The following is a 12,825-nucleotide window of genomic DNA, read 5'->3' on the forward strand; positions in this document are numbered from 1 at the left end:
GAATAATAAGAAAGAGATGGTTATGGCTTAAAGGTGATATTTGTGGGTTGAGATGTCAATGAATGAGCTGTACTGGATGTTTTGTGTGACAACTGGTCACAAGCTAGTACCATCAAAAAGGAAGGAACCTCAACTGAGGAGATGACTCCATGATATTCAGCTGCAATGCATTTTCTCAATTAGTGATCAATGGGGGGGCAGATCATTATGGCTGGTGCTGTCCCTGGTCTGGTGGTCCTGTGTTCTATAACAAAATAGGCTGAGCAAATCATGGGAAGACAAACAGCTCCATCCATGGCCTCTGCATTAGCTACTGCTCCCACGTTCCATACCTGCTTGAGTTCTTGTTCTGATTTCCTCCAATGATGGACTATCATCCAGAAATTTAAGACACATAAACACTTTTTCCCCCAACTTGTTTTTGGTTATGGTGTTTTGTTGCTGCAATAGAAAACCTAATGAAGACATACATGAACACTTCACATCATAAAGTCACAGGATTCCCTGAGGTGATCACAGAGCCAGCCTCTGCCCTGATAGTGGAGTTGAAGATGTTCCCTGCAAGGAAGCAGGTGAGGAGTAGGTGAGTCTGTTTGAACACTAGCAGAGTTAAAGTCAAATGTAGAGAAGACATGTAAGCTGATCCTCAGTAGGAGGACATGATATATGTGATGCCTATGGATGCTTTTTCTCTAAAGTCCGATCAGATCTGCATTATTTCTAGAGCCTCCTAGATCCCACCACCCAGAGTTTTTGATGCAGCTGTATAAGCTTTGAGTCCTGTTCCTTCCCAGACTTCAAGGCCCACTCCCATATCCACATGTCATCCATACATACATAACAGGGTTGTGAAGTTAAAAGTCATGTAATCTTCCAAGGGGCCACAATACCTGACTGACTGGACACAGGGCATGCCACATAGAGAATAGTGCTATTTGTTATTTAATTGTCATTACAGCAGCTCCACAGGAAGGAAACTCTTGGTAATTATTTCCTGAATTCTCTGGCTAGGGCAGCTTCAAGATTGTATTCATTCCTTACAGAAATTGTGTTGCCCTCACGGATCCACAAGATGCTGAGAATCAACGAATATTAAGCCCTAAAAGAGACATCTTTGAGTTACCCAAACTTGTATAGACAGTGAGTGCTATGCAGACATTAAACCAGCACTGATCTCAGTTAGAAGACTTCTGCCCCCCAAGAAGCTTATCTCTGATAAGGCAAGAAATGTTCTGAAGGTTTTTCACAGAAAGAGGGGCATTGGATGATATTGATAAGGGAAAGAAGGAAGAAAGGAAGTCTGGGCATGGTGCCACATCTGTAATACCACCATAACAATGGTGACTTGGACAAAAGACATGAATTTGGGAAGAGAGCTTCATGGGGGAATATAAGGGCAGTGAGAAGGTAAGTGGAAACAGATATGTCATTATTTTGTTGTATATATGCAAGAATATTAAAAATACATAGATAAATATTTCAGAGAACTTATCTTAACCTTAGTATGAAAACAAAACCTAAAATATCTAGAAGATATGGTAAAGGTAGTCCTAAAATAGGAATTTTGAGCTCTAAATGCCTATCACAAAATCAGAGAGTGCTCAAACAAAAATGATTTGCCTTAAGGGCTGGGAAAATACTCAAAACACTAAATAAGACTAATGAAGTTAACTCAGAAATAATGAAATATAAACAAAAAAATGAGCCAGAAAAGTGTCTCCGTGAGTAAAGGAGCTTGCAATACAGAGTGAGACCAGAGTTTGATTCCAGAACACAAAGTTGAAGAGGGAATAAAGTCTTACACATTGTATTCTTAATTCCAGATGTAAGAAACTCAAACACCTGTGAATATATGAATGAATTAATGAATGAATGGATAAAATAAATAAATAGGATGCAGGAGAGATTACTAAGCGACTGAGGGTATCTGTGGATTTTAGCAAGGACCAAAGTTCAGTGTCAAACACTCAAGGTGGCTCACAATCTCCTATAACCCTAGTTATAGGGTTTTACATGCACTCTTCTGACCTCCCCAAGCACCGCTCATGTGCTTTTCACAAACACATTTCAACAAAGCACTCTGAAATTTGAAGTGAAATGAATAATTTTTTATAAAATTGATAAATTTAGAAAAAAATGACCTGAACCATCGAATTCTTTGAAAAGCTCAATAGCATAGAGTGTAACAGAATTACCAAAATAAATAACAATGAATCCTAAAGTAACAAGATTAGAGGTAAGGAGACATCATCTGGGCTTGGTGGTTCCTGTCCTTAATCTCAGCACTCTACATAGATATAGGCAGATATCTGGGAGTTTGTAGACAGCCTTTTATGCACAACAAATTACAGGCTAACAAGAACTACATTATAGTGATATTTTACTTATGTTTTAACAAACATAAGTAAAAACAAATCTGTCTAAAGATCAGAAGAATAAAGCTAAGGCACTAGAGGTCAGGCAGTTGTGACGCACACCTTTATTCCCAGGATTTGGGAGACAGAGGCAGATGGATCTCTATGAGTTCTAGGCCATCTGGGCTACACAATATCAATGAAAATGCAAATCCAGGAGTGGTGGCCCACACCTTTAATCCCAGTCCTAAGGAGTCACACATATCTTTAATTCCAGCACTAGAGGGAATATAAAATGGGTCAGCCCAGCCTTAATAGAGTTAAGACTCTCCTTGGACCTGGGATCCCATATATAATCAAGTTTCCTATAAACCCTAAAATGACTCCCTTAGTTGAAATATATTCTTCCCTGATCCCATATTCATCCTTCCTCCCTTCCCCCCATCCCGGTCAACCAAACTTTCTCCATTCCTCCCCTACTCCCTTCTCTCTAACCCTCTCCCCTTCCAACAACCCTCCCTCCCACCCCCCCATGCACCCAAGGTTACCTGGGACTCTTGACTATTTCCTACCTCCTGGCGGATAGCTAAATAATCTTCATCAGGTTCGTCTTCTTATTTAGGTTCTCTAGGATCACGAATAATAGGCTCAAAGACCTTTAATTATGGTTAGAATCCACTTATGAGTGAATACATACCGTGTTCCTCTTTTTGGGTCTGGCTTACCTCACTCAGTAAAGCGTTTTCTATGTCCATCCATTTGCATGCAAAATTCAAGATGTCATTATTTTTTACCGCTGAGTAAAACTCTAATGTGTATATGTTCCACGCCTTTTTTAACCATTCTTCTATTGAGAGGCACCTAGGCTGTTTCCAGGTTCTGGCTATTACAAATAGTGCTGCTATGAACATAGTTGAACAAATGCTTTTGTAGTATGCTAGGGAATCTCTAGGGTATATTCCCAAGAGTGGAATTGCTGGGTCCTGAGGGAGATTGACTCCCAGTTTCCTGAGAAACCGCCACACTGATTTCCACAGTGGCTGCACAAGTTTGCATTCCCACCAACAATGGATGAGTGTTCCCCTCACCCCACATCCTCTCCAGCATAGGCTATCATTGGTGTTTTTGACTTTAGCTATTCTGACAGGTGTAAAATGGTATCTCAAAGTAGTTTTAATTTGCATTTCCCTGATCGCTAAGGAGGTTGAGCATGACCTTAAGTGTCTTCTGGCCATTCAAAGTTCATCTGTTGTGAATTCTCTGTTCAGTTCAGTACCCCATTTTTTAATTGGGTTAATTAGAGTTTTAGTGCCTAGTTTCTTGAGTTCTTTGTATATTTTGGAGATCAGACCTTTGTCTGATGAGGGGTTGGTGAAGATCTTCTCCCAGTCAGAAGGCAGCCTTTTTGTCTTACTGACAGTGTCCTTTGCTTTACAGAAGCTTCTCAGTTTCAGTAGATCCCATTTATTCATTGTTTCTCTTATTGTCTGTGCTGCTGGGGTCCTACTTAGGAAGAGGCCTCCCGTGCCTATATCTTGTAGCCTACTTCCCACTTTCTCTTCTATCAGGTTCAAGGTGGACGGATTAATGTTGATGTCTTTAATCCATTTGGACCTGAGTTTTGGTCCAAGGAGAGATCCCCAGATTGTTCTCTGGACAGAGGAGAGGGTGCCTGAACCGGCCTTGGCCCATAACCATACTGATGAATATTTTGCTTATCACCATAGATCCTTCATCTGGTGATGGATGGAGATACAGACGGAGACCCACATTGGAGCACCGGACTGAGCCCCCCAAGGTCCAAATGAGGAGCAGAAGGACGAAGAAAATGACGAAGGACTGCGAGGGATGCTATCACCCACTGATACAAGGGGTCGGATCTAATGAGAGTTTACCAAGGGCAGTTGGACTGCGACTGAACGAGCACGTGATCCAACCAGATTCTCTGAATGTCGCCGGATTTTCTGAATGTGGCTGGCCCGGAGTCTTTCTGAGAAGCCATTGACAATGTCACTGGGACTAGTTTCCTCTGCATATACTGGATTTTTGGGATCCAGTCTGTTTGGATACTCACCTTCCTGGACCTGGAGGGAGGGGGGACGATCTTGAACTTCCCACAGGGCTTGAAACCCTGACTGACCTTAGGGACAAAGAGGGAGGAGGAGAGGGAGGGGGGAGTGGGTGGGTGTTGGGAAGAGGGGCGTAAATGGAAACTTTTATAATTTAATAAAATTACTTAAAAAATAGAGTTAAGACTTCTCTAAATGGCTTGGCTGCTCTTCTTTTCTGGTTTTGGGTTGAACCCCATATCTGTCTCTGAGTTTTCATTATTTGTGTACAATCTGTTATGGAATTCTGTCTAAAAGTATTTTGTCATGGAGCAGACTTTCTAACAGAAGTGCCTATACCCATAGCTGTGAGAACAGGAGAACAGCCCTTTCCTCCCATTACTCTGTCTGAATTCTCTGTGCACATTTTCAGGTAAGCTGCATAGGCACTTGGTCATTCTATTTATGGTGCTCTGTATTTGGTCTGCAGTGATATTCTGCATCTCCCTGAAGTATCTCCTGGTACAAGGAAAATGCTAGACTTTGAGGGGACTCCAGGATGCTATGCAGATGGACAGGATAAAACAGTGAGATAAAACACCGTGGGAGTCTCTGAGAGAGAACAGCCCTGCCTCAGCCATGTTCACTTGTGGTGGACAGTTAAGAGAGATATCAGAATTGTTTACTGATAGCACTTAGACTCAGTACAATGAGTACAGATGAGGTAGACATTAATGGAGTTGTATAAATATCATTTAGGTAAGAGTTGAAAACAGAGAGTCTACTACCTTGTCTAAACACAGCACTGGTAGAGTCAGAGCCTGGTGCCTGAGGAGGGCAGTCCCTCCGTAGGCAGATGATAAAGTACAACCATGTCATGAGGAGTGTCTGCCTCTAAAAGCCACGCCCTATGTTTCCTGTCCCTACAGACAGACATACTCAGTAACTCTGCCCATATCTACAGTTGGAGCCTCTGAGAGTGGATGCCATGACCTTCACTTTGACGCTCCTGCTCTGTCTGGGTGAGATGTGAAGATGTGGAGGGGATACTGTGATCTAGGAATGACATGGGCTCCTCACAGCCTATCATTGGGACATCAGGAAACACCAGGGTTTCAGGAGGTTCTGCAGGTGGGAGAACATGTTCAAACTTCTGGGACAAACCCGTCACATGTAACTCTCTTCCAGGACTAACTCTGGGCCTCTGGATCCCAGGGCTGGCATGTGAGTGTTTATATCTCCCTTGGCCTGTGCTTTCCATTGTGACTAAGAGACTTTCCTGGGAAGTGGGAATGAAAACAGCACTTGTATGATGATTCTGGGGATGAATTGAGGGTTATCTATGCAAACTCTGTATAGACGCCTGTTACCTAGCTGCTCATTTCCTTACAGGGACCCTGCCTAAGCCTATCCTCAGGGTACAACCAGACTCTGTGGTCTCCAAGCATACTAATGTGACCTTGCTATGTGAGGGTGCCAGAGGAGCCAAACAATATCATCTCTATAAATTGGGAAGCCCATATTCATGGCCCATGAATTCCAAGATTCCACTGGAGCCTGGGAACAAGGTTGAATTCTCCATCTCAAAAGTTGAGCCACACCATGCAGGGCTATACCGCTGTTTCTATACTACCCAGGTCAGATGGTCAGAGGACAGTGAAACACAGGAACTGGTTGTGACAGGTGAGAGCACATTTATGATCCCTAGCTCAAGGTTTGACTGTCAAAAAATATGTCTGCTCTCAGTGGCACCATCCCCCACTTCAAAGCCCTGGAGGATACTTGGGCCTGAGGATATTTAAATTATTTTCCTTCCCTTCTAGGACTTTACAGTAAACCTACACTATCAGTCCAGCCTAGCCCTGTAGTGACCCCAGGAAAGAATGTCACCCTCCACTGTGTTTCAAAGCAGAAATATGACAGGTTTATTTTGACTAAGGAAGGGCCACAGAAGCTCTTCTGGATGCTGGACTCACAGTATAACAACTTACCTCGACAGTTTCAAGCCTTGTTCTCTGTGGGCCCCGTGACCATCAGCCAGAGGTGGACATTTAGATGCTACAGCTACAATGAGAGTGAACCACAAGTGTGGTCAGAACCTAGTGAACCCCTGGATCTCCTGTTCTCAGGTGAGGAATCTCCAGCTTTCCCTAGAATGATCTTGAAATGAAACAGGCACTCAGGGAGATGTTGGTGTGTGGTGTATGTGTAGAATTATGAAGCTAGAGACCATTGGCACAGTGTACAGAAGACAGAGGACATAAGATACCGAATCCAAGCTGACAATAATAGCAAACTCTAGGACGTCTTTGAGAGAGATGAGTCTGCATGGGACTTTCTATTCCTCTGAATCAGTTAAGTGCCATCTCCAAGTGGGATATTTGCTTTGACACTCTCAAACAGACCTACTTCTGTCTTTCCTATTTCCTTGCAGGGACCCTCCAAAAATCCACCATCAAGTCGGAATCAGGCTCTATAATTGCTTTAGGAAGTCCAAACACCATCTGGTGTCAGGGAACGTTGGATGTAGAGCTATATATTCTCCATAAAGAGGGAAGTCAAAAACTCTGGATCATGAAGACTCCAGAGGAGTCTGGCAACAAGGCTAAGTTCTCTATCCCTTCTGTGACACAGCAACATGGGGGGCAATATCGCTGCTACTGTTACAGCTCAGCTGGCTGGTTAGAGCGCAGTGACACCCTGGAACTGGTGGTGACAGGTGAGGGGACAGTTAGCAACTCATCCCCTGGCTCTACTCTAGGATTATTCCATTACCACAGCATAGCCCTGCAGAACCTTTTGGCTGTGTGAAATGTACTAAGCTTTCTCCTTCTCTCCAAGGAATCCATTACTATAAACCCAGCCTGTCAGTCCTACCCAGCCCTGTGGTGACCTCAGGAAGGAACATGACTCTCCAGTGTGTCTCCTGGGTGAGATATGAAAAGTTCATTCTCACCAAGGAAAATGAGAAGTTTACCAGCTCCCTTAATGCACAGTATATACATTCAACTGGGAACTACCAAGTCTTGTTTTCTGTAGAAAACATGACTCCAGACCATGCAGGGACTTTCAGATGTCATGGTTACCACAAGAATACACCACACTTGTAGTCAGTACCCAGTGAACCCCTGGAAATACACATCTTAGGTGAGTCAACAACTCTATCATTGACCAATTGTTTTCTGAGACAACAAACTCTTTGCCACAGTCCACTGCCTATGGGGAGTTGCAGATGCATAATGGCTACACAGAGAGCCTTGTTCTAAGTCATTGCCCCACATCTGTGGAGATGTAATGACATATGTATGGCAGGAAGGGAGATGATAGGCATTAGGTGAAAACCACTCCTCAGTCCCTAGCCTGTCAGTTTCCCTCTCAGTTAAGCCAGACTGACAATACACCCTGCTGTGTTGGTCAGAATAGACACTTACACTCTGTCCAAGAAAGGATCAGCCCTCTAACCCCTACCACTAAAATCAAAATTTCACTATTGGCAGTTTTGGGCTGAATTCTCCATGAGTGTTGTGACCTCCAGTTATGAGGGCACCTAAAGGTTCTATGGTTCTCAAGATGCATCTGGTGGTCTAGTATCTCGTATCAGTGCCTCTATGGGCATAGTCCCAAGTGAGGTGACCCTGACCTCTTGGGGTGACTTAAAATCCACACCCTAGGAGAGTTGTTGATTCAGTGGTATTAAGAGGACAATGGGAAGGATTAATCAGAAGACAGTTTCCTGGCAGAGAAGGGGATGCCAGCAGTAGTCCCTCAAGTAATATCCACTTCATACTCCATTGCAGTCTATTTTGGAATAGATAGCATATAAGTATCTTGGGGAGCCTATAGGACAGAAGTAGGACAGTGAACAGAGTGAGAGTCTACTGTGCTAGCATGTAACCTTTACCTATTATTATTCTGTTTCCTAGGACCTATTGGAACACCCAGCAAGCCACCCTTGAGGCCAATGTCAACTGCTAGTAAGTATCAGGTATCTGCATAGGGAATGTGCTCCAGCCCCAGGATTCCCTACAGCTCTTGGTCCACTGAAGTCCTCATTTGAGTGTCACTTCACCTTGTGAGTGTGAGCAGAAAACTGAGATCCCAACAGTCTCCAGAAGCACAGGGTTGAGCTTGGACCACAGAAGATGACATCCAGAGAAAAATGCTCTGTCTTGGTCTGAAGGATGGGTGGGTAAATAGTAGGGATCCCAAACACTCACCTCCCCATACTTCTGCTTAGGTCATGAGAACAAACCTCTTTCCTGCATGGTATGGGGATATAGAGGGCTAATAGAATTGGAATGTGGGGACCAATTGGGCAAAAGCTAATAATGGGCTTGATACAGCTAGTTTTGGAAGTGCTGACTTGAACAAGCACTTCCCTTTCTGGTCTGGCTGCTGATTCTCTGAGTATAAATGGGAGAAGTCTGGACCATGATAAACTTTCTGAGCTGGCCTTAGCTGTGACCTCTCCTGAAAGTGGAGACCTCTAGAATCTGATTCTGCAGTAGTGGTGACATGGACAAGGGTGGGGCACTGGTTCATGGAAGGAAATTCAGGATCATTCCCTCCAGCTCATGGGGCTTAACTCTGGTGGAGAGAAAAGGGTTGGAAGTCAGAGTCCCTGGGCTCAACTCCTAGCTTTGCCCCTTCTAGGTAGTTTATCTGAGTCAGGTGAGCTCTCTGGATAGGAAAAGGACAATCCCATGTTCCATGTTTGTGAGGATGGAAGATAATGGGTACAAAGACCTGTATGATCCTGGTACACATTGGGTGTCAGGCATGCAGTAATGGTTCCAACTCATGTCATTTGTGCCTCAGTACTGGAAATGTACCTGAAGATTCGTACTGGGGTCTCCCTGGTTTACCTCCTGTTCCTCTTCATCCTCATCTTTATCTTTCTCCTAAGGAATCATCAAGGCAAATTCAAAATGTATGGTAAGTATGATGTTGGTAACCTGGGTCCCAGGTGGTGGTGGGTGCCCCGGTGGACCATCCAAGCAGATAAGCTTCAGGGAAAGAAGCCTAGGCAGGGTAGTTTAGAAACACTTGCAAATCTCAGATATAAAAACATGTGATCTCAGATCCTGTGCAATGTTAGGTGTTCTGTGTTCTTTTCCATTTACTGGGATATTTTCCCACTTATCTATGCATTACAAAGATCCCTTCCTTCCTTCCTTGCAAATGCCTAGGGAGAGGCTTCCTCTCCTAAAGGACTCTCTTCTTTCTCTCACAGCCCCAAAAGAAACAGAATTGCAACTTATTGCACCAACTGCAGAGCTAGTAACCAGGGACAGAGGTCCACAGAAGAGGAAATCCATGATTGGGTACCTGGACTTCCATCTTCTTGATACCTATCCCTGTCAACTGACATCTCGTTGTCTCTCCAGAGCCAACCCAGCTTCTGCAACCCACGAAGAAAGATTTTGTGAGAGAAAGAGGGTCATGGGGAGGGAGATGTCTGAGGTTTCAGGATTACAGAAGTGGTGAAGAGGTCATGAGGCCTTTGCTGCTAGAATCTAAACTTCATAATATAAACCCTGGGATATCAAAACACTCCCTGGTTCTCTGTCCTACCTGGTACAAGGCAGGAACCTAGAGGTCTGAGTCATCCCTAGACATCCTCTGATCAGGATACATTCTGTTTGTTCTATGATGACAGATGCTTCAATGGAGGACAAGCAGTCTGAGGATGATGTAGAACTGGACAGTTGGGTGAGGTTCCTGTTCCCATCTGCAGTGCTAAGAACTTGGGGCCCAGTATAGATCAGGGAGGCTTCATTTTTTACCCCCTCCCAGCCCTAAACTACATCCACAGCTGACTCTGTCCTTCCTTCTGCAAGCACCATCTATCTCCTGTGTATCGTGTTGGAGAAGGCTGCTTGTTAGTTCTCAGCCTCCCGGCTAGCTTAGACCTGAAATAATCACACAGAAACTGTATTAGTAAAACCAGTGCTTGGACCATTAGCTATAGCTTCTTATTGGCTAACTCTTATATTAATTTAACCCATTTCTATTAATCTATATATCGTCATGTGGCTGTGGCTTACCGGGTAAAGTTCAAAGCATCTATCTCCAGCAGCTTTATGGTTTCTCACTAACTCCACCCTTCTTTTCCCCAGCATTCAGTTCCATCTTCCCTGCCTAACTAAGTTCTGCCCTGCTAGAGGTCCAAAACAGTTTCTTTATTCATTAATAGTAATCACAGCATACAGGGGAAAATCCTACATTACTGTGTGTTCTGGCATCACTGTCCCCTGGTTTTCCTGGGACTCTGTGGCTCCTCCCTCCAGGTCCCTTACTGGCTTTTTGGTATCCTTCTTCAGTTAACACACACTTGGAATCTCATAAAGACACATGACTAAGTGAGTCCTAATGCTGCCAATACCTCCACTCACTCACACAGTTTTCAAAAGAAACACCCTCCTGACCAGGCTCCTTGCAAGCAGCAAACTCCCTAGCTGTCCTGAGACACCACAGTAATTGATGCAGAGAGCAGGCAGTGCAAAATGAAAAAAAAAAACACAGATCCAGTGGGTAGACTACATGGCAACAGGGAGGGCCTGCATGAGTTACAAGGGAGGACACTTAAAGGTGTCTTCTGAGAGAAAAATCGAGATCAAGATGTCCACATCTACAGGGCTAGCAACTACAGGCATGGGGTACAGCAGGACCAAAGTAACTTTGGCAGAAATGTCGAGTTTTGTTTTGTAGTTCATTTTATGTGTAGGGGTATTTTGGATGCATTTATGTCTGTGTACCACATGCCTTCCTACTGCCCACAGAGCCAGAAGAAGGGGTCATATGCCCTAGAATTAGAGATACAGATGATTGTAGCCCACCATGAGGGTTCTAGAAACCAAAGCTTGGTTATCTACAATAGCAGCCATGGTCTTAACCACAGAGCAGCACTCCAGTCCTCAGATACGTGTTTTCTTATGGACTGTATAATTGAGACTAAGAGAGGAAGTGTTAAGAGTTTCATCATAAGAGTCCAGAAATGTGGGAAGGCAGCTTGGAAGATCCAAACAGGGACACTGTAATCTAAATAAGTCAGTCTGGCCATGCTGTGAACAACGGGCCAGAGGAGATCCCCAGGGGAACAGGGAGGTATTATCTTTACCTTACTGCTTCCATGCTACAGAGATCAGCAGAGGAACAACCCCATGGAGCGATATATGCCCAGGTGAAACCCTCCTGGCTCAGGAGGGCAGGAGCTGTCCTACCATCAGTTATGTCAATGGAATCCCTGGAAACAAAAGTTGGACAAGTAGAAGAGGGCAGAGAGATGGACAGTCAGGTTGGTCCTGTATCCCTTGGGACTTATGGGTCCCCTATTATCAAGTGTATACCTTCTTCACGTTCTCTCCTACTGCAGGCTGAAAAAAAATGAAGGTCCACAGGATGTGACCTATGTCCAGATGTGCAGGAGGACACTCAGAATGGGGATAGCTTCTTCTCATCATTTCCAGGCAGGGGAGAACCCTAAGGAGTCTGAAGTATATGCTACTCTGGCAGGCACTGGACCAAGTCCTGTTTTCAAGAACAAGGAGTAATGACCCTCTGACTGCCAGGTTGTGTAACAGTGACTGCAAAGGGATTCTGGAAACTTTTGGGAACCTGATTTTACTTTTAAACAACATTTCACATTTTGGAAATAAAACAGGAGATTTTTCAATATCAAGTGAAATGAGAAATAAAATAGGAGTAGTTCTTTAATTGAGCGTTAATTTTAATAACATTAATCCACAAGGCCATGAAATGAGAAAATTTACAGCCACGGTTTCACAGACTCATAATTCCTACCCACAGGAGGATGAGACAGGAGGATTGACTTTGTTTTGTGGCCAGCCTGGGATACCTAGTGTGTTTCATTTCAGCCTGGGCTACAGAATGAAAGTTCTATCAAAAAAAAAAAAACCACCCAAAGACAGGTGTGGCGGTAAACACTAGAATCCTAGGATTTGGCGGATATGGAAAAGAGTATCAGCAGTTCAATGTCATCTTCAGCCTCACAGAATAAGAGTAAAAGGCCAACCTCTAACACCCTAGACCCTGTTTATGAAAAATAAAATAGTTGAGTCTTGGTGGGCCATGCACATAGGAGGTAGAGACAACTTATCTCTGAGAGTCCAGCCTGACCTATGTAGTAAGTTTCAGAAGAGCTAGAACTGCATAGAGAAACTGTCTCAAAAATCTAAATGAATGAACTAGGGCCTGGGAGATGGCTCAGCAGGCAAAGGCATTTGGCACCAAGTTTGATATCCTAAATTTAATCAGGAGAACAGATACAGTGGAAGAAGGAAACTGACTCCTCCTCCCACGGGTTGTTCTCTGACCTCTGCCTAAGTACTTGGCGTTTTCCTCCACACCCAAGAAATAAATAAAGAAATTAAAAATTAACAAGAAAAATACAAATGAAGACT

The 12,825-nt window shown here is 43.9% G+C and overlaps 2 protein-coding genes across 3 annotated transcripts; both read left to right on the top strand.

The window, feature by feature from the left end:
* Positions 1 to 5,308: 5,308 nt before the first annotated feature.
* Positions 5,309 to 8,432, top strand: LOC148123477 (leukocyte immunoglobulin-like receptor subfamily B member 3-like). Of its 2 annotated transcripts, none has more exons than XM_087909914.1 (6): positions 5,309 to 5,424; positions 5,591 to 5,626; positions 5,795 to 6,531; positions 6,837 to 7,121; positions 7,244 to 7,549; positions 8,326 to 8,432. In XM_087909914.1, the coding sequence occupies exons 3-5, from the start codon at positions 6,366 to 6,368 to the stop codon at positions 7,510 to 7,512; spliced, it is 720 nt and encodes a 239-aa protein (XP_087766040.1). In that variant the 5' UTR covers positions 5,309 to 5,424; positions 5,591 to 5,626; positions 5,795 to 6,365; the 3' UTR covers positions 7,513 to 7,549; positions 8,326 to 8,432. The 2 variants fall into 2 exon arrangements, with proteins under 2 accessions (XP_087766040.1, XP_087766041.1); XM_087909915.1 differs by having other exon boundaries at positions 7,244 to 7,332; positions 8,326 to 8,402.
* LOC125398793 (leukocyte immunoglobulin-like receptor subfamily B member 3A) lies at positions 8,358 to 12,242 on the top strand. Its single transcript, XM_087909920.1, has 6 exons — positions 8,358 to 8,376; positions 9,221 to 9,337; positions 9,636 to 9,827; positions 10,062 to 10,114; positions 11,544 to 11,699; positions 11,778 to 12,242. Exons 1-6 carry the CDS (start codon positions 8,364 to 8,366, stop codon positions 11,790 to 11,792), a joined length of 546 nt encoding a protein of 181 aa, XP_087766046.1. The 5' UTR covers positions 8,358 to 8,363; the 3' UTR covers positions 11,793 to 12,242.
* Positions 12,243 to 12,825: the final 583 nt, after the last annotated feature.

This window comes from Myodes glareolus, chromosome 1 (genome assembly GCF_982192425.1).
Source record: "Myodes glareolus chromosome 1, mMyoGla1.1, whole genome shotgun sequence".
Taxonomy (NCBI): domain Eukaryota; kingdom Metazoa; phylum Chordata; class Mammalia; order Rodentia; family Cricetidae; genus Myodes; species Myodes glareolus.